General features: G+C 44.9%; 4 protein-coding genes across 10 annotated transcripts; 2 read left to right on the top strand and 2 right to left on the bottom strand.

Moving 5' to 3' along the window:
• Positions 1-145: 145 nt before the first annotated feature.
• On the bottom strand, positions 146-1,708 carry ndufa3 (NADH:ubiquinone oxidoreductase subunit A3). The gene is made up of 4 exons (XM_035767960.2): positions 1,573-1,708; positions 718-792; positions 430-507; positions 146-342 (listed from the first exon to the last, which is right to left on the bottom strand). Exons 1-4 carry the CDS (start codon positions 1,706-1,708, stop codon positions 251-253), a joined length of 381 nt encoding a protein of 126 aa, XP_035623853.1. The 3' UTR covers positions 146-250.
• Positions 1,583-4,501, top strand: tfpt (TCF3 (E2A) fusion partner). Of its 3 annotated transcripts, none has more exons than XM_052507442.1 (7): positions 1,583-1,732; positions 2,235-2,336; positions 2,582-2,728; positions 3,122-3,192; positions 3,323-3,392; positions 3,748-3,800; positions 4,061-4,501. In XM_052507442.1, the coding sequence occupies exons 1-7, from the start codon at positions 1,724-1,726 to the stop codon at positions 4,245-4,247; spliced, it is 639 nt and encodes a 212-aa protein (XP_052363402.1). In that variant the 5' UTR covers positions 1,583-1,723; the 3' UTR covers positions 4,248-4,501. The 3 variants fall into 3 exon arrangements, with proteins under 3 accessions (XP_052363402.1, XP_035623187.2, XP_035623188.2); XM_035767294.2 differs by having other exon boundaries at positions 3,648-3,800; XM_035767295.2 differs by having other exon boundaries at positions 3,323-3,414.
• cnot3a (CCR4-NOT transcription complex, subunit 3a) lies at positions 4,476-16,077 on the top strand. 5 transcript variants are annotated; one of them, XM_052507438.1, is made up of 19 exons: positions 4,476-4,620; positions 5,320-5,374; positions 5,549-5,616; positions 5,716-5,790; positions 5,925-6,014; positions 9,552-9,680; positions 9,834-9,929; positions 10,405-10,702; positions 10,966-11,099; positions 11,224-11,280; positions 11,396-12,278; positions 12,392-12,497; positions 12,588-12,729; positions 13,229-13,342; positions 13,984-14,083; positions 14,258-14,456; positions 14,551-14,683; positions 14,782-14,907; positions 15,033-16,077. In XM_052507438.1, the coding sequence occupies exons 2-19, from the start codon at positions 5,350-5,352 to the stop codon at positions 15,129-15,131; spliced, it is 2,874 nt and encodes a 957-aa protein (XP_052363398.1). In that variant the 5' UTR covers positions 4,476-4,620; positions 5,320-5,349; the 3' UTR covers positions 15,132-16,077. The 5 variants fall into 5 exon arrangements, with proteins under 5 accessions (XP_052363398.1, XP_052363400.1, XP_052363401.1 ...); XM_052507440.1 differs by lacking the exon at positions 4,476-4,620 and adding an exon at positions 4,627-4,792 and having other exon boundaries at positions 10,411-10,702; XM_052507441.1 differs by lacking the exon at positions 4,476-4,620 and adding an exon at positions 4,627-4,792 and having other exon boundaries at positions 10,405-10,624.
• Positions 16,078-18,903: 2,826 nt separating this feature from the next.
• prpf31 (PRP31 pre-mRNA processing factor 31 homolog (yeast)) lies at positions 18,904-24,005 on the bottom strand. Its single transcript, XM_052507436.1, has 13 exons — positions 23,845-24,005; positions 23,176-23,388; positions 22,838-22,898; positions 22,489-22,572; positions 22,294-22,391; positions 22,075-22,181; positions 20,695-20,864; positions 20,453-20,610; positions 20,273-20,362; positions 20,067-20,194; positions 19,887-19,959; positions 19,470-19,769; positions 18,904-19,303 (listed from the first exon to the last, which is right to left on the bottom strand). The coding sequence occupies exons 2-13, from the start codon at positions 23,386-23,388 to the stop codon at positions 19,187-19,189; spliced, it is 1,599 nt and encodes a 532-aa protein (XP_052363396.1). The 5' UTR covers positions 23,845-24,005; the 3' UTR covers positions 18,904-19,186.
• Between the last annotated feature and the right edge of the window lie 157 nt (positions 24,006-24,162).

Genomic DNA, 24,162 nt, shown 5'->3' with positions numbered 1-24,162 from the left:
TTGTGAATACCTTTTGAATAAGTAATTTTATTTAAAAGAAAATATGTATTGTGTTTCAAGATACAATACACATTCTACAATATTCATAAAATGGCCAAATCATATTGACATCAAACATCCCAACAGAATCCAAGAGCAAAGTTGGTGGTATTAAATAAATAATCTTTATTGAGAGCCATCTACTGAGAAGCAGACACAGAGAGACAGGAACAACGGGCTGTGGTCTGTACAGGGAAGAGAATGTGGACGGTTACAGGCTTTTAATCCAGTCCAGGTTTGGTCCTTTAGGGTCACAAGGATGGCTGGGGACATCGTCCATCTTGCCATTGTTTCGCACAGGGACTGGGGGAGAGAGGAAAAAGGGTTTGTTTATGCCATCAACTGTCTAGGGCCAGAATTAATTATTTGCATAATGGTTTAATGGCTTACCTGGGTAGTTGTATGGCACAGCTGCATTCATCATACCTGAGTACTTCGTTAAGGGACTCACTAATGGAACAGTAACGGCTGGGAAGAAATACATGAAATATCAATGATATGTTACACAAAGTGAACACACAACTCAATTCAGGGAGAGCTGAAGGGCAGTGCACACAAGTTTATTTGATGTGTATCATGTAATGTCAGAATCCATAAGGTGTAACTACAGTTGAATTTAGCATATTGTAAGATATGAGCATTACAACCTGGGATGTATACTTTGAGAGATGTACTGACCGAGAAGTCCAATTGCACAGGCGGCCAATACCACTGGCTCCTTATTCCATGCATTCTTCAGGAAGGCACCAATTCCTGGCAGGAGAAGCAAACAGACATTTATGTTACAGTGGGACAAATGCACACTGTGTTATGATCTATGATCCAGTGATTGATTAATGTTTTAAGGATTTAGCTAGGTACAAATAGATAGCTGGGTTTATATAACTTGAAACTACATGTCATATACCCATTAGTTTGAGTCTATACAGTATTGTAAACATGACAGCATTGCGCAGATAAATACTGAAGATGAAGCTAGAAGATCAACTCTATCCAACTGCTCTGTTTACACCAGGGTACGCAGGACACAACGTTTGGGAACGTTCAGATAGAAATACGTGTTTCTATATACAACAAACATGCCTCTCTGACATGTAGAATAAGAATCACATCAGCTCTAATTAATGGGATTTCTATCTGCAAAGTTCGACAACTGAACGTGGCCCAGGTTTTCGCTCAGCTCAGTCAGAAGAGAGCAGTGGACTGTGGAATGCAAGCGATTAAGATTGGAGATATTTAATGATCAAACTACTACATTTTGATTTGAGCTTTGACCTAAAAAAAGGTTAGGTAAAGAATGATGTGGAGACGCGACATGCAGCTAAAACAAATCGGCTAACACTATGTTGGTCCAAGGTCACACATTTCGTTGGCATGGTAAATTAAAATATGCATGCTAAATTAGAGTTGAATACAATATTTAGCTTACAATTAATCATACACTAGCATTATCAGAACACCAGTGTTTGATTGACAGAGGAATCAAGCATAAAACGAAACAGCTAGCTCGCTAATAGATAAAAGTTCAAGCACCAGCCATGTTGCTGTTTGTAGTATTGCCGGGCTGGGGAATATGGGAACTGTAGTCTACATAATGTCGTATAATTATTGCGCCAGTTGCAACAACACAAAAGGGTTGTTTGACAGCGTGAAATCTGCGGTGATGCATTGAGCGCTGCGGTCAATGGATCGGGTAAACATATGTTTCAAGTGTCAGTCAGACCATCCAGATACAGTAGTTAGTCGTAAATCTTTAAAAAATGCTGCGCATGTTAGATGCTTTTCAGTAACGTCGTTAGCAAGTTAGGCTAACATTAGCTAGTCGAATGTGTTGTCATTTCGGTTTAATCGTTTTCAAGAAAAGCTCACGTTAACGAGTTGTGATTTCTTTAACCAAATCAAACTTAGGTCACCTAAATGTAGTTTTATTTGGGGTTGAGGAAGGTGTAGCTGATTAGCTAACGCTGTCTGCAAGCAATTCGTTTATTATGGTAACTAGCTATAACATTCCTAAAGATTAGCCCCACATAGGACGAGGCGTAATTTAGTGTAGGGCTAAAGAAAATATGCTGTCGGGTTGAGTCAATAAATGAACCCTACCTGTTTGTCAAATGTAGTGTAGATTCGTGACACCGTCTAGGACGTGATTTATGAGGGGGTGAACGATCTTATTCCTCCTTCCACCCCTCACCCAGATGATGGAGGATTTCTCCGGCCTGGCCCTGCCGCCTCTCTTTGGGGGCCACATCCTGGAAGCAGAGCTGGAGCCAGGTGGGGTGGAACTGGGCCCAGGGGAGGTAAGTAAGAGTTCTGAGTCAGACTATTATGAATCCAGTGGCTCGGTTGGTTGGAAATGGAATATGGTGCTAGAGCCGGGGTATTCAACTCTTACTCAATGAGGTCCAGAATCTGCTGTTTTTTTGTTCTACCTGATAATGAATTGCACACCCCAGGTGTCCCAGGTCTAAATCAGTCCCTGCTTAGAGGGGAATGATGAAAGAAACAAAAATGGTGTGTGCTAAATGACAGTTTTTATCATTAGGTAGAGCTTGGCCCTGGGGTCAGTGAGTTGCTAGAGGGCAGAGGTCAAGGGTCAGGAGCAAGGCCAGAGCAGCAGCAGGAGGAGAGGAGAGAATTGGAGAAGAGGAAGTACCTGGCTTTGATCAAGAGGTGTAAGGAGATCGAACAGGTGAGTGACTGTGGGGAATCATTTGTGTGTGTGATTGTACGACCCTGCCAGGTGTGGAATTGTATTGCGACTTTACTATCGTATCTTCAGGTAGTGCTCTATTTAAGAACCAAGTTATATGGATGAGCATCTGTGAACATATAGTTTGCTGTTGGTAATGCCAGTGCACACATGTGGCATAAAGAAATGCATGGTAATGAATCCTTTCTACGGTTGCAATATTTTCAATACATTTTCTGGTTTTCCAGAAATCCTGGTTGGAGGTTTCTGGATTTCCTGCTTATTCCCTCCTGATTCTGGGAATCCACCAACCAGGATTTTGGGCAAACCAGGGCATTTATTGACTGTTCCAGGAACTTTGCACCCCTAATCCTTTCACCATTTTCTCTGCAGGTGAATGAGAAGATCATTGGTCGCCTTCACCAGGTACAAAGACTAACACGTCGCATGAAGAAAGAGAGAAGGTAATATATAGACTGAAGCTCTGTCTGTCCTTTCATTGGTTCATGTCTTTTCAGTCTATGGTATATTGGCCTCTCCATTGTAAATACAGGCTAGCTCAACTACAACAGCAACTGAACTTCCCTACTGTAGGTTCCTAATGAAGACCCTCGACGTCCATGGAGATGACTATAGAAATGCACAGCTCACCATATCGCTTGAGGTGAGAATGAGATTTTCAAAAAGTGAAAAAGTGTTTATTTAATAATAAACCAGTAGAGTTCCATGATATACAGTTATAGTATATTGAAATGTAACAACGATTCATTATTCAATCTTTCACCATTAACTTTGATGGTGATGTAGAAGATGTCCACTGGGCGGTTTCTGTTGGCATGAAACTGGAGAACTCTTCTGAAACTGAGTTTCCCCCATATACTATATCTTTATACTAAAAGTAACACTGTTGTTGTTTCAGGAAGAGTCTGGTGCCCATTTAGACATCGGCCCTGGAGTAGAAGATGATAGGCTGAATGACCTTCCTAGCTCCTCCCCCTCTGTCCCTTTCCAATCCACAGTGGGATCCAAGAAGAAGAGGCATCGAGTTCCAAAACAGGAGAAAGACCCACAGGTGTGTGAGACGCACTCATAAACCTTGAGTGTGAAATTAACGTGTACACCCAAACTAAATGAATGAACAAAGACTGTAATGGTGAATATGTGCAGAGAAAGGTGACGGCTTCTCCTTTACACTGACAGTGCATTGCGTATTCTATTCTGTGCATATGGAACAGATTGCACTGCAGCGTTCTCCAATCTGGCAGATGACAGATCTGTCAGTCTGTTTCCCTACAATGGTTCTGTTAACACCATCTTAACTCCTCTCCACAGACTGAAGCAGACATCTCCATGTTGGCAGAGACGCAGTTCAATGACTTTCCCAGCCCAACCGCTTTGTCTCACTGACCAGGGGAATGGCCGGTTGCTAGTGGGAGGAGAAATGAAGCAGCATTCTGTTGCTTGGCCTCCCACTTCCCCAGACGTGATGTCACTGAAACACATACAGCCAGGGCTGTAATGAAAAACATAGTGGATAAGATTATAATTTATGCACAACTATGGTCTGTGGAAATGGCTGAAGGGTCTTGGTAATCCACCCACCGATTCTGATCGAGTAGAGAATGCATGGTCCGGTCCTTGCAGAAGTTACATTGACAGTACATGTATTGATGTGAACCTTTTATCAGGATACTCTGAACATGTTTTATGATTGTTTGTCGACGTGACGCTTACTAAATGTTCCGTATAAAAAATGTATTCAGAACTTCAGGATTCAGTTTTTATAGATTTTTCATTTACCCATCAATCATCTGATAAACCAATCACAGGAAAGTATACCTGCGGAAGTTGTCCAACGACGGTGGAGAACTTGGTCCTATCATAGCTTGGAGGTAGGGTTTAGGGCGGAATCCACATTTTGTGGGTGGGATTTAGCTACCGTCCATCTTTAGTGTACTGTACAGCCAGATTGACGAAAAGAAAACACAAATTGGAAGTAAAGAAGACTGGGGAAATAGTTTTGAGTTCTAATTGAAAGAGACAAACGAAAAGCCCAAACCCTAGGTAAATGTCTAAAACAAATGTGAATTTAGCTGGTTGACACAGTTTCCCTCATTTTCATAAATTACCTGCTAGCTAGCTAGCATTGTGATTGCAGTAGCTAGCTACATTTGCTAGCATTATAACAATTACCAACATAACGTCAACTGTGCCCAAAATATAATTGCAATATATACACTTCATGCATAACAATGCATCGAATAGCAATTGCATTGGAATGAGTTGTCGAAACCTGCAAAACAGCATGTGAATTGGCTACGTTCGCTAGCTGGCTAATGTTACTGACATTTCCAGCGAGACATCTATTGAACTGTTTTACGATTGATGAAAATAGTGGTGTACGCTAAAATTAAGCATGTTAATTCTTTGCTAAACCTAGGTACATTTCGCTGCACGTGTTTGTATTATCTGTAGCTACTAGATGCTAAGAAGCTAGCTAGGAACTTAGATAAATGCAATCAATGTTCATTTAGTCTGTTTGCATTGTTTTTAGCTAACGTTAATCTGTTATCTCCTTCTCTCAATGAAAGACGGTATGAGGACATTGTCGTAGTGAAGCCATGGCTGATAAGAGAAAACTCCAAGGTAACTGTAGCATAGAGCGATGATGGACGTAATGGACTGGACACTGACCTCTCACTCTTTCGACTATCAGTTATTTAAATGATTGGATTCATCTTTGAGATTCAATGTAATATGTTAGTCCAGTAAAATAGATTGGCATATTTTCACAATGACCTCTTTCTTTCATCTCCCCAGGTGAAATTGACAGATGTTTGAAAAAGGTAGCTGAAGGCGTAGAACAGTTTGAAGACATTTGGCAGAAGGTGAGGACTCCTTAACACTATGCATTGCATATTCACTGTGCATGAAACAATGATTTGTCTCCTATCAAACAAACTGATCTTTGTCACTTTGTTTCACAGCTTCACAATGCAGCCAATGCCAACCAAAAGGAAAAATATGAGGCAGACCTTAAAAAAGAGATTAAAAAGCTACAGGTAAGACTAATTGCTTACTAATAGTAAGAAATATATGAAGCTGTCTTAATATCCCATGTTGTCTGCTCACACTGATAAAGCTATGGGTCTTTACTTAAGTTTTAATTGTTGTTTTCTTGTCATCTCTCCTGCAGCGATTGAGGGATCAGATAAAAACATGGGTGGCATCAAATGAGATCAAAGACAAAAGGCAGCTAGTGGAGAATCGCAAGGTCATAGAGACGGTAATACTCTCCAAAATAGCTTCTTTGTTTAACACTGATAGAAGAAAAGGGCGATTAGGTCTCCACCATATTGTGTTTACCTTTCAACTAGAGCCAGGACGATACCAGTGTTGCGATACCGTGGCAAGGAAACAAAACACGAAGCGGATAAAATAATATATATATACTGTATATCATTATGTTGTCCAGAGACATTCTATTTATTTTCCAAGCTATAGCACACAATATTTTACATACAGCAGGGTTTTAAAGGACCATAGCCATAAGACTGCTAAATAGTTAATTAAATGGTTCTATGGACTATCTGCATTAACCCTATCTCAAATCTCTATTCTATTTGGCACATGCTTTGTGAACAATCAGTGTAGACTAACAGTGCAGAGAGAAAGTGTAGAAAAATAATAACATGAGGAATAAATACACAATAGGTAACAATAACTATGTACATGAGTATGTGTAGGGGTATGAGGTAATTGAGGTCGATGTGTACAACCATATACACTGAACAAAAGTATAAATACACCATGTAAAGTGTTGGTCCCCTGTTTCATGAGCTGAAGTAAAAAATCCCACAAATGTTCCATATGTACATAAAGCTTATTTCTTTCAAATTTTGAGCACAAATTTGTTTATATCCCAGTTAGTGAGCTTTTCTCCTTTGCCAAGATAATCCATCCACCTGACAGGTGTGGCATATCAAGAGGCGGATGAAACAGCATGATTACACAGGTGCACCTTGTGCTGGGTACAATAAAAGGCAACACAATGCCACAGATGTCAAGTTTTGTGGAAGCGTGCAATTGGCATGCTGACTGCAGGAATGTCCACCAGTGCGGTTGCCAGAGAATTTAATATTAAATTCTCTACCATAAGCTGCCACCAAAGTCGGGGGGGGTGTGTGTATTTCTGTCAATACTGAAGCCCTTTTATGGGGAAAAACTTATTCTGATTGGCTGGTCCTGGCTCCCCAGTGGGTGGGCCTGGCTCCCCAGTGGGTGGGCCTGGCTCCCCAGTGGGTGGGCCTGGCTGCCAAATGGGTGGGCCTGGCTGCCAAATGGGTGGGCCTGGCTGCCAAATGGGTGGGCCTGGCTGCCAAATTGGTGGGCCTATGCCCAACTGTGGCTTCACCACTGCCCAGTCCATGTGAAATCCATAGATTTAGGACCTAATGAATTTATATCAATTGACTGATTTCCTTATATGAACTGTAGCTTAGTAAAATATTTGAAATTATTGAATGACTAGGCAACAGGATATATAATAAACAGTAACAGCAGCGTATGTGTTTGGTCGAAAGAGTTAGTGCAAAAGGATCAATGCAGATAGTCCGGGTAGCTATTGGTTAACTATTATTATCTTGCACTGACTGCACACTCGCAAGACTATATATACGCACTATACACTGAGTGTACAAAACATTAGGAACACCTTCCTAATATTGAGTTGTACCCCCTTTTGCCCTCAGAACAGCCTACATTTTTCTGGCATGGACTCTACAAGGTGTCAGGGTTTCACAGGGATGCTGGCCAATGTTGACTCCAATGCTTCCCACAGTTGTCAAGTTGGCTGGATGTTCTTTGGGTGGGGGACCATTCTTGATACACACAGGAAAACCTTTAGTGTGAAAAACCCAGCAGCGTTGCAGTTCTTGACGCACTCAAACCGGTGCGTCTGGCACTTACTAGCATACCCTGTTCAAAGGCACTTAAAGCTTTTGTCTTACCTGTTGTCCCTCTGAATGGCACACGTACACAATCAGTCTCAAGGTTTAAAAATCTTTCTTTAACCTGTCTCCCTCCCCTTCATCGACACTGATTTCAAGGGGATTTAACAGGTGACATCAGTAAGGGATCATAGCATTCACCTGGTCTGTCATGGAAAGAGCAGCTGTTCCTAATGTTTTGTACACTCAGTGTATATACACTACACTGACACTCACACAGCCCAAACACATTCACATACACTACATACGCACACATACCAACATAACACACTTTCACACTCATCATTTGCTGCTGCTACTCTGTTCATTATTCTTACTATTATCTATTCTGATGCCTAGTCACTTTGCATTTTCTGTACACATCTATTTCAAATACCTTGTACTGTACCCCTGCACATTGATCTGGTACTCCCTGTATATGCACTATATATACAAAAGTATTTGGACACTCATTCAAATGAATGGATTCAGCTATTTCAGCCACACCAGCTGCTGATAGGTGTATAAAGTCGAACACTGCCATGCAATCTCCATAGACAAACATTGGCAGTAGAATGGCTTACTGAAGAGCTCAGTGACATTTCAACAAGTCAGTTCGTCACATTTCTGACCTGCTAGAGCTGCCCCGGACAACTGTAAGTGCTGTTATTATGAAGTGGAAACGTCTAGGAGCAACAATGGCTCAGCCGTGAAGAGGTAGGCCACACAAGCTCACAGAATGGGACCGCCAATTGCTAAAGCGCGTAGCTCATAAAAATCGTCTGTCATTGGTTGCAACACTAACTATCAAGGTCCAAACTACCTCTGGAAGCAACGTCAGTACAAGAACTGTTCGTCTGGAGGTTCTTGAAATGGGTTTCCATGGCCAAGCAGCCGCACACAAGCCTAAGATCACTATGTGCAATGCTAAGCGTTGGTTGGAGTGGTAAAGCTTGCCGCCATTGGACTCTGGAGCAGTGGAACACGTTCTCTGGAGTGATGAATCATGCTTCATCATTTGGCAGTCTGACAGACTAATCTGCTGAGTTTGGCGGATGGCAGGAGAACGCTACCTGCCCCAATGCATAGTGCCAATTGTAAAGTTTGATGGTGGAGGAACAATGTTCTGGGCTGTTTTTATGGTTTGGGCTTGCCCCTTAGTTCCAGTAAATTGAAATCTTAACACTACAGCATACAATGACATTCTAGACTTCCAACTTTGTGGCAACAGTTTGGGGAAGGACCTTTCCTGTTTCAGCAAGATAATGACTCCTTGCACAAATTAACGTACGTACAGAAATGGTTTGTCAAGATCGGTGTGGAAGAACTTGACTGGCCTGCACAGCCCTAACCTCAACCCCATCGACCACCTTTGGGCTGAATGGGAGCCAGTCCCCGCAGCAATGTTCCAACACTAGTGAGAAGCCTTTCCAGAAGAGTGGAGGCTGTTATAGCAGCAAAGGGGGGACCAACTCCATATTAATGCCCATGGTTTTGGAATGAGACGTTCAATGAGTAGGTGTCCACATACTTCTGGTCATGTACTGTAGCTTCATTCTTGTGTATTTTATTCCTCCTGTGTTACTATTTTTATTATTATTCTTCAAGGGCCTGTAAGCAAGCATTTTACAAAAGTCTACACCTGTTGTATTCAGTGCATGTGACAAATAAAATTTGATTTGACCAAAGGGTTTGGTCTGCTTTATTTTTTATTTTTTGCCATGGAAAAATTGGTATCTATTGGTATCATCACAGCCCTACTTTCAACTCATCTCAGTGCTCATGGAGAGGGTATGCGATCCTGACTGACATAACATCTGACATTCTCTCCTTAGCAAATGGAGCGGTTTAAGGTGGTAGAGCGGGAGACAAAGACGAAGGCCTACTCTAAAGAAGGCCTGGGGCTCGCCCTGAAAGTGGACCCAGCTCAGAGGGAGAAAGAAGAGACGGGAAACTGGCTAACGGTAACAGCCTCTGGGCCATTGGTATTTTGACTCATGCATAGTGGTAGTGTCTCCTGAACGATGGGTCGGGTGGATGGTTCACACTGGCTCTGCCTTGTTTTCTGGGTGGTGATCTGTTCTTCTTTTCCCCCATTCTCTCTTTTTCTCCCCCAGAATACGATAGACACTCTAAATATGCAGGTGGACCAGTTTGAGAGTGAGGTGGAATCCCTCTTCATTCAAACCAGGAAGAAGAAAGGAGAGAAAGAGGTCAGTCTCCTTCCATCTCATTCCCTATACATTAACTATTTCTGTGTATGTAGTCTAATTAAGCACTAAGGCCCGGGGTGTGGTATATGGCCAATATACCATGGCTAAGGGCTGTTCTTACAAACCCAAACCCCCAAGGTGCCTTATTGCTATTATAAACTGGTAACCAACGTAATTAGAACAGTAAAAATACATGTTTTGTCACACATGAGGTATACGGTCTGATATACCACAGCTCTCAGTCCATCAGTATTCAGGGCTCAAACCACCCAGTTTTATAATAATGAATCAGATATTGGGTTGGATGATGTTGCTCCTAGACTCTGATCTAAGGTCAGTCTTGCAGTCCCCTAAAAGGATTTGGGGAAGGCAAGTTGATCCGCCATTTGTGCCTAAGAAAGACTTCTACCTGCATTACAAAAGTCACCTGAACAGTTTATAACCACCTGTGCCTGTTTCTCTGGCTGTCTCGTAGAAGCAGGATCGCATTGAGGAGCTAAAGAGGTTTATAGAAAGGCATAGGTACCACATTCGCATGCTGGAGACCATCCTGCGCATGCTAGACAACGACTCGGTGCAGGTGGACTCCATCCAGAAGATCAAGGACGACGTGGAGTACTACATGGAGTCGTCACAGGACCCAGACTTTGAGGAGAACGAGTTCATTTACGACGACCTGGATCTGGAGGACATCCGTGAGTCGCCCATGGACAGCCAGGAGCTCGATGACGAGTCCTGGGATGATCATGATGATGATGCTCATGCTATCAGCTGTGGGTCTGGATGAATGGTCCCTCATGAACGTCTGTTGGGTCTGGGTGGATGGATGTTCTCTAATCAACATCTGTTAGCTGGGTTGACTGTCGGTTTAGAAGAGCTTGATCTGTGGTGTTTCTGTGGCTCTGGATGTTGATGATTGTTAAAAACAACATTATATATTAGATTTCCCCTGAGTCTTATCATTGAAATAAACCAGTAGCCTTTTCTCCCTGATTTATGCCCTTCACTCTTTCTCTCCCTCTCTCTCCCCCTCTAGCTGCAGCGCTGGTGGCCACCTCTCCAACGGGCTTGGGGAACATAGAGGATGAGATGTTCCTCCACTCGAGCAGCACTCCCACCTCCACCACCTCCTCTTCCCCCATCCCTCCATCCCCGGCCACCTGCACTGCTGTAAGCACATCTGCCTTCACTGATTGGTTGTTTGTATAGAAACTACAATCACTTACTTGATCAGTGTCATAAAAGTACATTGATACTTACACATGCACTGTTTGTGACTGCATGTGTTCTGCAGGAGAACTCTGAGGACGATAAGAAGAGAGGGCGGTCGACAGACAGTGACGTTAGTCAGGTGAGACCGAGCTTCTACAATATCATATATTTATAGCTCAATAGAGAACTGGATTTCTTCAGAAATGTAGTTTCCCTGTTCTGTTTGTACTAAACTGATGCTGTGTCATTTTCAGTCTCCTGCGAAGAACGGCCCTTCCTCCTTGTTGTCCTTTTCCTCGTCCGCCAATTCCGGGTCCTCTTCTTCCTCCTCTCTTGTATCCATGGCTGCCATTGTCGGAGGCAACCCTGGGGTTCCCACAAGCAGCAGTCTAATAGGAAGCTTCAGCAGCGCCGTACAACATCAGCCTCAACCTCCACAGCAACCAGTCCTGCAGCCACTGCAACAACCACAACAACCCCAAACTAAACCTTGCACCCCCAGCCCACCCAGCCACCCCCTTCTCTCCACCGCCCCCTCTCTCCCCACACCCACCACACCCATTTCAGCCTCCCCAAACTCCCTGCCCCAGGTCTCGCCTGGTCATATCCTCAACTCCAGCCTAGGCCTTGGGTTGGGCCTGGGTAAAGTTGGCATGACGGGGACAAGCAGTGCCAACTCAATGTCTGGTCTGGGCCTGACTGGGATGTCTGCCTCTCTGAACACCATGGCAGGCCTGCTCTCTGGTTCCACCCATGCCCCTTACGCCCAGGCAGCCTCGTTGGGAGGCCTGGGTCTGAGTACCACTACCCAGTCCAGTGTCTCAGTGGAGAGCTCCTCCATCCCCACCTCTTGCTCCAGTGGAGTGACCACCAACGGGGCTGGGACAGGCCTGGGCCTGCTGGGGTCCAGCCCAGCACATGGCTCCCTGACTGGGGGGATCCTGGGCCTGGTGCCTGGGCAGAGTGTGATCCCTGGGCCCCCTCTGATCCCTCTCAGCCCAGTTGGAGCTGCCCCGGGGGGGGCAGTGGGGATGATGGGAGGAAACGGAGGAAGCATGGGGCCAATCGGAGGAGTAGTTGGGTCGAACGCAGCCCCTGCCAGACCGCCCAGTGGACTGAAGCAGAACGGAAACACAAGTATGTTCACTGTCTGTGTGGCTGTCTGGGTTTGTCTGTTTCTTTATGCACCTTTTCTGGATGTGGGATTGAGCATTAGTAGTAATGTTTCCACCGTCTTTCCCATGGCTCAGGTTACAGTGCTGTGGTGGCAGAGAGCACAGCAGAGTCCGCCTTCAGCACACCCAGCCAATCACAGAGCAGCCAGCCTTCCTCGCTGACCTCCTCAGCCAGTCAGCAGTAAGTGATATCAAATTCATCCAAGACCACAATCATTTGTTCATTTTTTTTAGATGATAAAAATGTCCTTATGTCTTCTCTCTCCCTCAGTATGGACAACGGTCCCAGCCTCATCAGCTCCATCACCTTGCCCCCCAGCTCTCCGTCCCCCTCGTTTTCCGACAGTATCCCCGGTGGAGGGAGTCTCCTCAACGGACCCCACTCCTACACACAGGCCTCTGAGGGCCTCAAGGTGAGGGGAGACAGAGGGGAAGGACAGACAGATGTGAGGCTAAGAGATGAGCACTTTGTCCTGATGTTCTTAAATGGCCTCCTCTCCTACCACTGTTTCCCTTCGGCTCTGAGAGGTTTTATACAGTTCAACAGAGGGATGGAGACAGTTGGCCATTTAACAGTATGAGAACACAGTGTTTGGTGAACACTAGAACCACCACGGTAGCCATTTTGACCGTGGTTGTCTATAATACGAATACAACTTGGAAACATACAAACTCACAAAAATACTGATAGTTTAGAAATTAACACAATTTTCAAAACTTTCTCAGCATAAAGAAAAAGAAATTCAAAAAACTCCCACACCATTCACAAAAAATTTTGTCAGCTATTCAGGAGATTTCCAATGATGAAGCATCTCCTAAATTACCTTTTTCTGTTATTTCTTAGTTAATTAACATGTATAATAGCAGTGTAATAACGTTAGAATAACTGTAGAGACTGCCCTCTGTCCCCAGCTTCCTACAGACCTCCGTCAGATACTGATGGAGACCAGAATGTCAGCGCAGGCCCCAGAGCCGCCAGGGGCCATGGCTACAGCCACTAACACACGAAAGAGAAAGCAGTGTCAGGTAGAGACCCACACACACACGGAAATATACACATTCATACTCGACTTGCACACACTCACTCTAAACACATCCACAAAGCCACTAACACAAGAAACAGAAAGATGACACAGATTTAAATACACACAATCTCTAACTCTGACACAGACACGCTTACACACCAAAAATATAGAAAGAAGGTTGAGGTAGTCAGATATCAGTGCTATCCAAAAAAACATCTGTGTCACAGGGAAATTGACATTGCCAAGTGGCTGGATTAGTTCCTCCACCACACACCAAGAACATACAAGATATATGATTGAAGAGCCTGTATTTGTAAAGATTGTGTATAGTGTTGAATTAGTAAGGACTCCATGGGATCTTGAATTGGCAGGTTTATTTGGTCATTGTTGGTGCAGTCACTGTGGCTGGCCGTGGGGGTTCTAGTTGCAGGTAGGAGTGTGTTGCTTCACACCATACAGGGAATGGATGGTGGACTGGTACCAGGCTTCTACTAGTATCTCATGGTGGAAGAACTGTTGAATGGTGTATTGGTTTTCATAAATTCTGTTCTTATCTTTGCCCCTTGCTCTTCCAAACTCCCCCTCACCCCACTCTCTCTCTCTCTCTGTGTTCCATCCATCTCTCCTCCCTCCCTCCCTCAGGCCCCGGAGCCTCTGAGTTCTCTGAAGGCGATGGCTGAGAGAGCAGCATTGGGATCAGGTCTGGATGGAGAGATCCCCAACCTGCACCTCACAGACAGAGGTCAGAATCAACTCAATTAACAAGTTTAAAATCACATCTTTAAGGCATTACACAAATAAACATTCATGCAATTTGACAAAGCACATGCCAGTTGCAGGTGACATAATTTCTAATTGTCTGTCTGTTGATGATATCCCCACCAGCTGTAACTCAACCAATCCTCCTCCTCCTCAGACATCTTCTCTGGTTCGTCGGCTGCCCCCGGCACGCCCGCGGCCCACCAGCCCTCCCTGTCGGAGGTGAGCATCCCCCCTTCCCTGGGGGTGTGTCCCCTGGGTCCCACTCCGCTCTCCAAGGACCAGGTGTACCAGCAGACCATGCAGGAGTCTGCTTGGACACACATGCCGCACCCCTCAGACTCCGAGAGGATCAGGTAACAACGCCATCCTCTGGAATACTGGGGACACTGGGCTTTCTCTGAGGAGATATTAAAAAAACATGCCTGTCTCTGCTACTCTCTCCTGTAGGCAATACCTGATGAGGAACCCATGCCCCACCCTGCCATTCCATCATCAGATGCCCCCCCATCACTCAGACTCTATAGAGTTCTACCAGAGACTGTCCACAGAGACTCTCTTCTTCATCTTCTACTACCTGGAGGTAAAACACACACCATCCCCTATCTGTCCGCTCTTGCTTTGTCACTGTAGGGTCCAATTGCTCACTCCTTTCTGTGTTTCTCGTTTACTCTCTCTCAGGGCACTAAAGCTCAGTACCTCTCAGCCAAGGCTCTGAAGAAGCAGTCGTGGAGGTTCCACACCAAGTACATGATGTGGTTCCAGAGGCACGAAGAACCCAAGACCATCACTGATGAGTTTGAACAGGTGCAGTAGAACCTTGGTACCTCCTGTGCTGTTAGTGTTGGAGGCACCATGGGTCTGTATAGAACAATGAGCCAATGATGAGCCAACATAAAGAGTGAGTGATTAATACTGTCCTCCTCCCTCAGGGCACTTACATCTACTTTGACTATGAGAAGTGGGGTCAGAGGAAGAAGGAGGGGTTCACCTTTGAGTACAGGTACCTGGAAGACCGAGACCTGCAGTGACAGAGGGAGGAGAAACGTGCTGCTGTTGACATTCCGAGACTGACCTAACTCCATGATGTGGATAGAGATTGATGTGTAGTAGAACCCTGCTCCTAAAATGGAGGATGTTGTCTGTATAGGCAGCGTTTAATGGCACCCTACTCCCCACAGTGTACTACTCTGGCCCAAAGCCCTAGTAGTGGGGAATAGAACCCCCTACCTATAATGGTCTCTGGTCAGAAGTAGTGTACTAGGGGGGAGTAGGGAGTCATCACAGATCTGTGCCTGTCTGAACACTCAGTATGTGGCATTACATTAGGAAGCTCCATGCATGTTCCCCATGTTGGTTTTGTTTTTCTTTCTGTTTCAACAACAACAAACTCTGTACTGCCCCCAACTGGAGTATAGAAGCCTTGGACTAAACAACAACAACAAACTCTGTACTGCCCCCAACTGGAGTATAGAAGCCTTGGACTAAACAACAACAACAACAAACTCTGTACTGCCCCCAACTGGAGTATAGAAGCCTTGGACTAAACAACAACAACAACAAACTCTGTACTGCCCCCAACTGGAGTATAGAAGCCTTGGACTAAACAACAACAACAAACTCTGTACTGCCCCCAACTGGAGTATAGAAGCCTTGGACTAAACAACAACAAGCAAACATACATTGGATTTGGTTACAAGTGAAAAAAGCCCCATCTTGCTTGAATTGACTGTAAATAGTGGTTTAGAATGGAGACATACAGTTGTCTTGCTAGCCAGCAGACAGCCAGCTCCTTTTAAGATGTTATGATGCCTGTTGATTAAGTTCACTATTAGAGATAGTGAGTGATTATCAATAGTTTTATTGATGTCGTTTTGGTCGATAAAACGCTCTGATTGAGAATGACCACATGGCCTCTTCCTTTTGATGGGGACAGAGGCATTATTGGACATTGGATTAAATTGCTATGCAATTGAACTGGTCTCTGCCTCCCTCTCTCTTTACAAATAAAATATTTTAAAGTTTAACTGTGAAAGGAAACACATCGTCAATGGGGCATTATGTTTGTGAGATTAGCTAATAAAGGATTTGTACCTGAAAGAAGCAGAGTTGTGTTGACATGAAGTCTGCTTGATGTTCATGGTTTCTATACCATGAAGCACCAGCCACTATTGCCCTTCAAAGTAGAACTAGTAGTGGAAGGATGAGAACAGAAATAGGAGAATTCCCTTTGAGTCGTTGTATATTTACTCAAAAGGGTGTCAACAGTTCTCAGCCTTGCATGTAGTAATCTGTTCAACTCAATTTTATTCGGTGTTATTTTAAATCGCTTCCAAAAGACCGTTTAAAAACCTGATTCTGCCATTCAGGGCTCTGTTCAATCCGTATCTCAAAAGTTCAGCGCGAGAGTTGAATAAAAATGTAAAGGTAATGTTCCCGCGTTGACAGACTGCATTCACGATAAAATGCTGTACATGTCGCATCAATCGGAATTACTTTTACGTTTTTATTGCGCAATTTGTAACACTTCAGCGGAAGATTTAATAGAGCTTCATTCACTGATTGCAACACTGCATTAAATTTACTACTCGTTTATACCAAGTTAAATTGTTTACTGAAATACTTTTCATAGAATATGAAGCATGCATCAACCATTCAACCTGGAATGTTCTGAAAAGCTGTTGGTGAATTTAACTTGGTGGTTAGATGGATGAATCAATTGTGTATGATTAAACTATCATGAGCGGTCTCCAGTGATTTAGTTCATTTGGAGGTTGTCCATGAGAGACATTTCAGTTCTTTCCTGAAAGAGATTTTTGGAAAAAGGAATCGAGAGAAGTTGAGTTTTGCCTTTTATAAATTCTATTTTTGGGCTTTTGAGAAAGGGAAGGCTGAAATGTGAATTTCTCAAGAAAATAAACTATTTACAGGCTGTTTTCTCAAATTAAGTCGTCACGTTTATGCATAGGAGATGTCATGTTGGGGTAAAAACAGGATTGTAAAATTTAAATAAAATACTTTTCTGAAATTGTGACGACTATAAATGTCATATGTAACAATTATTTTGTATTAGAAGATCCATAAACCTATTTCATAAATAGCAAATTCCTAAAAACACTTTGATGTTGCTCAAAGCAACATATGGTAGGCCATCATTGTAAATAAGAATGTGTTAATTGACTTGCCTAGTTAAAGGTTAAATACATGTTATTTTTAAACAAAGCAATCCAATGCTACAGTGCATTCAGACCCCTCCCCTTTTCCACATTGTTACATTAAAGCCTTATTCTAAAATGGACTAAATACAAATTATCACTCAGCACACAACATCCCATAATGACAAAGCAAAAACAGTTTTGTAATACACTGCTCAAAAAAATAAAGGGAACACTTAAACAACACAATGTAACTCCAAGTCAATCACACTTCTGTGAAATCAAACTGTCCACTTAGGAAGCAACACTGATTGACAATAAATTTCACATGCTGTTGTGCAAATGGAATAGACAACAGGTGGAAATTATAGGCAATTAGCAAGACTCCCCCAATAAAGGAGTGGTTCTGCAGGTGGTGACCACAGACCACTTCTCAGTTCCTATGCTTCCTGGCTGATGTTTTGGTCACTTTTGAATGCTGGTGGTGCTTTCACTCTAGTGGTAGCATGAGACGGAGTCTACCACCCACACAAGTGGCTCAGGTAGTGCAGCTCATCCAGGATGACACATCAATGCGAGCTGTGGCAAGGTTTGCTGTGTCTGTCAGCGTAGTGTCCAGAGCATGGAGGCGCTACCAGGAGACAGGCCAGTACATCAGGAGACGTGGAGGAGGCCGTAGGAGAGCAACAACCCAGCAGAAGGACCGCTATCTCCGCCTTTGTGCAAGGAGGAGCACTGCCAGAGCCCAGCAAAATGACCTCCAGCAGGCCACAAATGTGCATGTGTCTGCTCAAATGGTCAGAAACAGACTCCATGAGGGTGGTATGAGGGCCTGATGTCCACAGGTGGGTGTTGTGCTTGCAGGCAACACCGTGCAGGACGTTTGGCATTTGCCAGAGAACACCAAGATTGGCAAATTCACCACTGGCGCCCTGTGCTCTTCACAGATGAAAGCAGGTTCACACTGAGCACATGTGACAGTCTGGAGACGCCACAGAGAACGTTCTGCTGCCTGCAACATCCTCCGGTTTGGCGGTGGGTCAGTCATGGTGTGGGGTGGCATTTCTTTGGGAACCCAGAAGAGGACCCTGTCAGGGTTCAGCAGCACCGCTGTTGAACCCTGAGTTGACACACCTACTTGTTCTTTATTTTCTACTTTGTATAATAGTGAAGACATCAAAACTATGAAATAACACATATGGAATCATGTAGTAATAAAAAAGTTAAAATCAAAACATTTTATATTCTTCAAAGTAGCCAAGAGTGTGCAGTTGTCATCAAGGGGAAGGGTGGCTACTTTGAAGAATCTCAAATATATTTTGATTTGTTAAACCCTTTTTTGTTTACTACATGATTCCATGTGCTAATTCATAGTTTTGATGTCTTCACTATTATTCTACAATGTTAGAAAAGTCAAAATAAAGAAAAACTCTTGAATGAGTTGGTGTCCAAACTTGACTGGTACTCTGTCTGTGTGTGTGCGTGTACAAACAGACATTTGCAAAGACCCATTTCTGCTTTGTCATTATGGGGTAGTCATTAAATTGAGGGGGAAAACCATTTTAGAATAAGTAACGTAACATAATTTGGAAAAAGTCAAGGGATGTCAATACTTTTCGAAAGCACTTTTCAGTAATGAGACACGGAATTATTAGTTTAATTTTATTAAAATGGAACAAAATGGAGTCAAAACGTTTTTCAAAAAGCACAACATGCTCTAAAACAAATATACAATCTAAATACATGTTCTTCACTGTTATGGTCGATCTTCTCCCCATGGTTATGCAATGACGCCTGATCAATCAGTCAGTGTGAATGCATTTCACTCAATCTGCATTCATTTTGAAATACAAGTTGGTATGTCTGTATATCAGTCTCTCCTGTGTGTAAGTATATGTGTGGATGTGTATGATAAATCCTATGTGTAATCCTCACTTTCCCTCTCCCTCCTTCTTGACCTTGAGGAACTCTGCCATGTTGGAGAAGTATTTCTGGTTGGCCTCAGCCACCTTCTTCTCCGCTGCATGCGGGTTCACGATCTCCAGTCCCTGAGGAACACAGAGTTCAGTTCAAGTTCAATTCCACAACAAACAGAAACAAGGAGGCCACCCCTGCTGGTAAATGCTAACGTTACTGGTGATGAAGTGCTTCATTTGTTGAAATAATAAAATACATGTAGCTTTTTTCATGTAAAACAAAACCAATTAGGCCTACCTGTAGTGGAGTGAAGGCTACGCTGGAACTGGTTCCTGAGGAGTTGTCTCTGACCGAGGACCTCCCGCCAACTGTGGACCTCCCGCCGACTGTGGACCTGCTGCCAACTGTGGACCTGCCGCCAACTGTGGACCTGCCGCCGTACGTCATGTTCTGCTTCTGCAGCTTCCTCTGTAGGGACTTGGATATCCTGGCCTTGGTGGCCTCGTTGACCTGAGCCTGTCTGACGCGTCCACTGCCTGACTTCCCAAGCTGGCCCAGACTGAAACCCAGGTCCTCCTGGTACGCATCATCCTCAATCTGAGAGAAACAGAGACAGAGGGTGGTTGGTTAAAAAGACCAATACATATTTATTGTAATTACACATAGTAAAATATATTAACAGCTGTCCTGAAAGACAGATTTAGCTGTTCTGACCTCTGCGAAGGTCATCCTGTTGGCGTGTTTCCTGATCTCTGTCAGACCCAGACGCTCCTTCATCTTACGATACCTGGACAAGGACAGACAAAAAATGAGACCATCAATACTGTTTAACATTGCACATTGAAAAAAATGACAACCCAGGACCAGTTATCTACACATCCCTAAAGTAAATACCTCCGCCCTCCTCTCTTCTTCCTCTGTCCGTCCAACGGTGCTGGCAGGGGTTTGACAGTCTTCACTGGTGGAGGCTCCTGCCATTTATCAAACTTCTTCTCGATCTCCTCTTTCAGGTCATAGCCCACCTGCACAGAGAGAATAACACCAGAGTTAATATGTAACAGACGTTTATTTACCCCTTTCTTCCCTCTTCCAGTTCTCACCTTGCCGTCTGCACTCTCGTGGAAGCTGTCCACTCGGGATGCCAGGGTGCACTTAGCTGAAACCAGGCGTGCTGCCTTTCTCCTCAGGTCCTACAACACAGGGATAACTCTTGTTAGCTTAGGTAAAGCCACAGTCAAACAAAGCTCTTGGGAACACAGCGCCAAGTGTGGTGCACTGACCGGGGGTAGAGTCTGGACCACATCACAGTGGTAGATGTAGCCGGTGTGTGGGAGCACAGCGGTGCTGCTGAACCCTGACAGGGTCCTCTTCTGGGTTCCCAGTAGCATCAGGTTACAGGCTGGCATCTTAGACAGGTTGGTCAGGCCCCCAGCAATACCTACCACCACAGGGAGGAAGACGACCGTATGATTGGGAGAATCCTGTAAATTATATAAAAAACTAAATCCTTATAATCACTGACCCATGATCTTGGCTGCGGTCGAGGCTCCAACGATGACTGACAGATTAGGAGCAATGAACGACATCCTGGACTCCACATATTCATAGATCCTGTGTTTTGATTGGTTCAGCTCTAGCGCCATGTCACAGGCCTCCTCCAACCTCTTCAGTTCATCCTCACCCAGCATCGTCCTGGAAACAAGTCATGTTGATATTACAACATCATTGAGATGGAAAGGTGGTCTGCAACCAAATGGATGTTACTGTTCCCTGTTGTGTAGATAATGTAAGGTCTATTGATCATATTTCTATCTGAACATTCTGTAAATGTCTGCTCCACCAAATAAGTTCAGGCCCATTGGTGGACCTCTCCAACTGAATCAACCCAGGTGTCCCTGCTCTTACCCCTGTGTGGTGGAGGCTGTGACGTGCCCCTGCTCTTACCCCTGTGACGTGCCCCTGCTCTTACCCCTGTGACGTGTCCCTGCTCTTACCCCTGTGACGTGTCCCTGCTCTTACCCCTGTGACGTGTCCCTGCTCTTACCCCTGTGTGGTGGAGGCTGTGACGTGTCCCTGCTCTTACCCCTGCGTGGTGGAGGCTGTGACGTGTCCCTGCTCTTACCCCTGTGTGGTGGAGGCTGTGACGTGTCCCTGCTCTTACCCCTGTGTGGTGGAGGCTGTGACGTGTCCCTGCTCTTACCCCTGTGTGGTGGAGGCTGTGACGTGTCCCTGCTCTTACCCCTGTGTGGTGGAGGCTGTGACGTGTCCCTGCTCTTACCCCTGTGTGGTGGAGGCTGTGACGTGTCCCTGCTCTTACCCCTGCGTGGTGGAGGCTGTGACGTGTCCCTGCTCTTACCCCTGTGTGGTGGAGGCTGTGACGTGTCCCTGCTCTTACCCCTGCGTGGTGGAGGCTGTGACGTGTCCCTGCTCTTACCCCTGCGTGGTGGAGGCTGTGACGTGTCCCTGCTCTTACCCCTGCGTGGTGGAGGCTGTGACGTGTCCCTGCTCTTACCCCTGCGTGGTGGAGGCTGTGACGTGTCCCTGCTCTTACCCCTGCGTGGTGGAGGCTGTGACGTGTCCCTGCTCTTACCCCTGCGTGGTGGAGGCTGTGACGTGTCCCTGCTCTTACCCCTGCGTGGTGGAGGCTGTGACGTGTCCCTGCTCTTACCCCTGCGTGGTGGAGGCTGTGACGTGTCCCTGCTCTTACCCCTGCGTGGTGGAGGCTGTGACGTGTCCCTGCTCTTACCCCTGTGTGGTGGAGGCTGTGACGTGTCCCTGCTCTTACCCCTGCGTGGTGGAGGCTGTGACGTGTCCCTGCTCTTACCCCTGCGTGGTGGAGGCTGTGACGTGTCCCTGCTCTTACCCCTGCGTGGTGGAGGCTGTGCCGTGTCCCTGCTCTTACCCCTGTGTGGTGGAGGCTGTGACGCTGACCACCATGATGGTGGCGTTGGTCAGGATCTGCTGCAGATTCTCGTTGTTCTTACACTTGTCCAGGTTGTTCCCCAGCTCCTACACACACGGTGTTCAGCCCAACAGCAGGGACATGAATAGTTGACAACAGTTTAAAACAATGAAGACACATTTTGATGTGGAAGAGAATCCTCCTCTAACATCAGCTCACCTTGACAGTGCGGACGTAATCCAGAGAGTTGGGCACCAGGGACTCCAACTCAGGGAACCTCTTAGAATACTTGTCACGTACAAACTTGTGAATGATGTCTGACAAAGACAAACAAAGACACCGTTAGACATAACGCAAAGCAAGCAAATTACAGCAGCATATTGACACAATCACTTATGAACATAGTGGACTCACTCAGTTCGTTCTCAATTTCTACTGTGAGGTTATTGGAAGCAACAATTAGCTTGTATTCTGGGTCTGCCTCCACCGGACCGGAGACTGAAGAGAAAGGGAAGAGAGGAGAGTCAGTAAAACCACAAGATGGAGGATCAGAAACCATTGAAGTAGAATCAGTATCCATTGTATTCAGAGTGGAACATAAACCACAGAACGAGACATCCAAACAGCCAATTATAGAAGTGCTGTGTCTTCAATAGGGCGCCAGGTAGCCTAGAGGTTAGAGCATTGGCAAAGTAACTGACCCAGTAAAACAACCCTATCCGCTGTATGTGACAACAAAAACATAGAAACAGTCAACAGTCACCTTCAGAGTTCTTGCGCTGCTTCTCGACATAGATTGCAATTTTGTCCATGATCTCTGAGAACTGTAAACAAACAAATTGTGGGTTTTCAAAACAAACCTTGAAATAGCTTATATGTTCTAGAACAGGGTTTCCCAGTCCTGGGCCCCCCCTGGGAGCACATTTTGGTTTTTACCTTAGCACTACAGAGCTGATTAAATCATCAAAGCTTGACGAGTTGGTTATTTGAATCAGTGCTAGGGCAAAACTAAAACATGCTCTCACTGGGGGCTCCAGGACCCAGTTTGGGAAACCCTGTTCTAGTATATTGACTTCACGCAGCTCCACACACTGTCCTGACCTGTTTGCTGTTGCGTAGTTTAGCGATGGACGAGACACTCTCAGCTCCGCTGTAGTCCACCTCCATCTCCTCTGGAATGTCCTCCAAACCTCCCTCTACATGTCCCTCCCCTGCCTCCCCATCACTCTCCCCCTCTTCCCCCAGGTACAGCCCTTCCTCCCCCTCATCCCCCGCCTCCTCCAGATCAGCCAGGAGCTCATCGGCCAGAGACATCTGCAGGAAAGGAACAACAATGTGGGACAAGGCTGTGTGCAAAGGCTAAATGTGAGAATCTAGAATATTTACCATAAAAACAATTGGTTATGGTTCATTTATTAATTTATAAACCGCTGTGGCGCAGCGGTCTACGGCACTGGATCTCAGTGCTAGAGGCGCCACTACAGACCCTGGTTCGATTCCAGGCTGTATCACAACCGGCCGTGATTGGGAGTCCCATAAGGTAGCGCACAATTGGCACAGCGTCGTCCGGGTTAGGCCGTCATTGTAAATTATAATTTGTTCTTAACTGACTTGCCTAGTTAAATAAAGGTTGAATCCCCCAAAACTAAAAGCTGGCCTCGTTGGATAACCGTGGCTATAACAGCAATTAGCTAGCTAAGTCTAGCTAGTTAAATAACAGGGAAACGTTCGCAAGTTGAAATTATACGGCACAACCTTATGAGAACTTACCTTCGGAGTTCGAAACTCCTACCGTCAAAAGAAACCCTACAAATCCAGCAACTTTCGAAATGCGTTAGACGTTAAAAATGTTTGCTTATTTATCAACGTCGCCTCTAAAGCGAGTCGCAGACGAAAGGCATCACCATAAATAATCCAATGTTTTGTAACGTTGAGCCTTGAGCAAGGCTTTATGGGAACTGCTGTTTTTATCCGTAGTATAGGCCAGTATCAGACCTGGATAAATGTGAATGGTCTTTATCTCACTCTTTTCCAATGCTTTCTATATTCAATGGCTAGACATTCCGTGTTTTACTTTCATAATAAGCA

The sequence above is a fragment of the Oncorhynchus keta genome, unplaced genomic scaffold, assembly GCF_023373465.1.
Source record: "Oncorhynchus keta strain PuntledgeMale-10-30-2019 unplaced genomic scaffold, Oket_V2 Un_contig_29555_pilon_pilon, whole genome shotgun sequence".
NCBI lineage: Eukaryota > Metazoa > Chordata > Actinopteri > Salmoniformes > Salmonidae > Oncorhynchus > Oncorhynchus keta.
This window is presented reverse-complemented; position numbering and strand designations above follow the sequence as displayed.

Coding starts and splice junctions, on each gene's coding strand:
- ndufa3 (XM_035767960.2), bottom strand. CDS start 1,708: ATGCATCACCGCAGATTTCACGCTGTCAAACAACCCTTTTGTGTTGTT. Junction 793..1,572: donor TACAAACAGCAACATGGCTG/GTGCTTGAACTT, acceptor TTCTCCTGCCAG/GAATTGGTGCCTTCCTGAAG. Junction 508..717: donor CTGTGCAATTGGACTTCTCG/GTCAGTACATCT, acceptor ATTTCTTCCCAG/CCGTTACTGTTCCATTAGTG.
- tfpt (XM_052507442.1), top strand. Junction 2,337..2,581: donor TGGAACTGGGCCCAGGGGAG/GTAAGTAAGAGT, acceptor TTTTATCATTAG/GTAGAGCTTGGCCCTGGGGT. Junction 3,801..4,060: donor AACAGGAGAAAGACCCACAG/GTGTGTGAGACG, acceptor TCCTCTCCACAG/ACTGAAGCAGACATCTCCAT.
- cnot3a (XM_052507438.1), top strand. CDS start 5,350: ATGGCTGATAAGAGAAAACTCCAAG. Junction 5,617..5,715: donor TTGAAGACATTTGGCAGAAG/GTGAGGACTCCT, acceptor TTTGTTTCACAG/CTTCACAATGCAGCCAATGC. Junction 14,084..14,257: donor CCTGCACCTCACAGACAGAG/GTCAGAATCAAC, acceptor CCTCCTCCTCAG/ACATCTTCTCTGGTTCGTCG.
- prpf31 (XM_052507436.1), bottom strand. CDS start 23,388: ATGTCTCTGGCCGATGAGCTCCTGGCTGATCTGGAGGAGGCGGGGGAT. Junction 22,573..22,837: donor GCAGCGCAAGAACTCTGAAG/GTGACTGTTGAC, acceptor CTTTCTCTTCAG/TCTCCGGTCCGGTGGAGGCA. Junction 22,392..22,488: donor AGAAATTGAGAACGAACTGA/GTGAGTCCACTA, acceptor TGTCTTTGTCAG/ACATCATTCACAAGTTTGTA.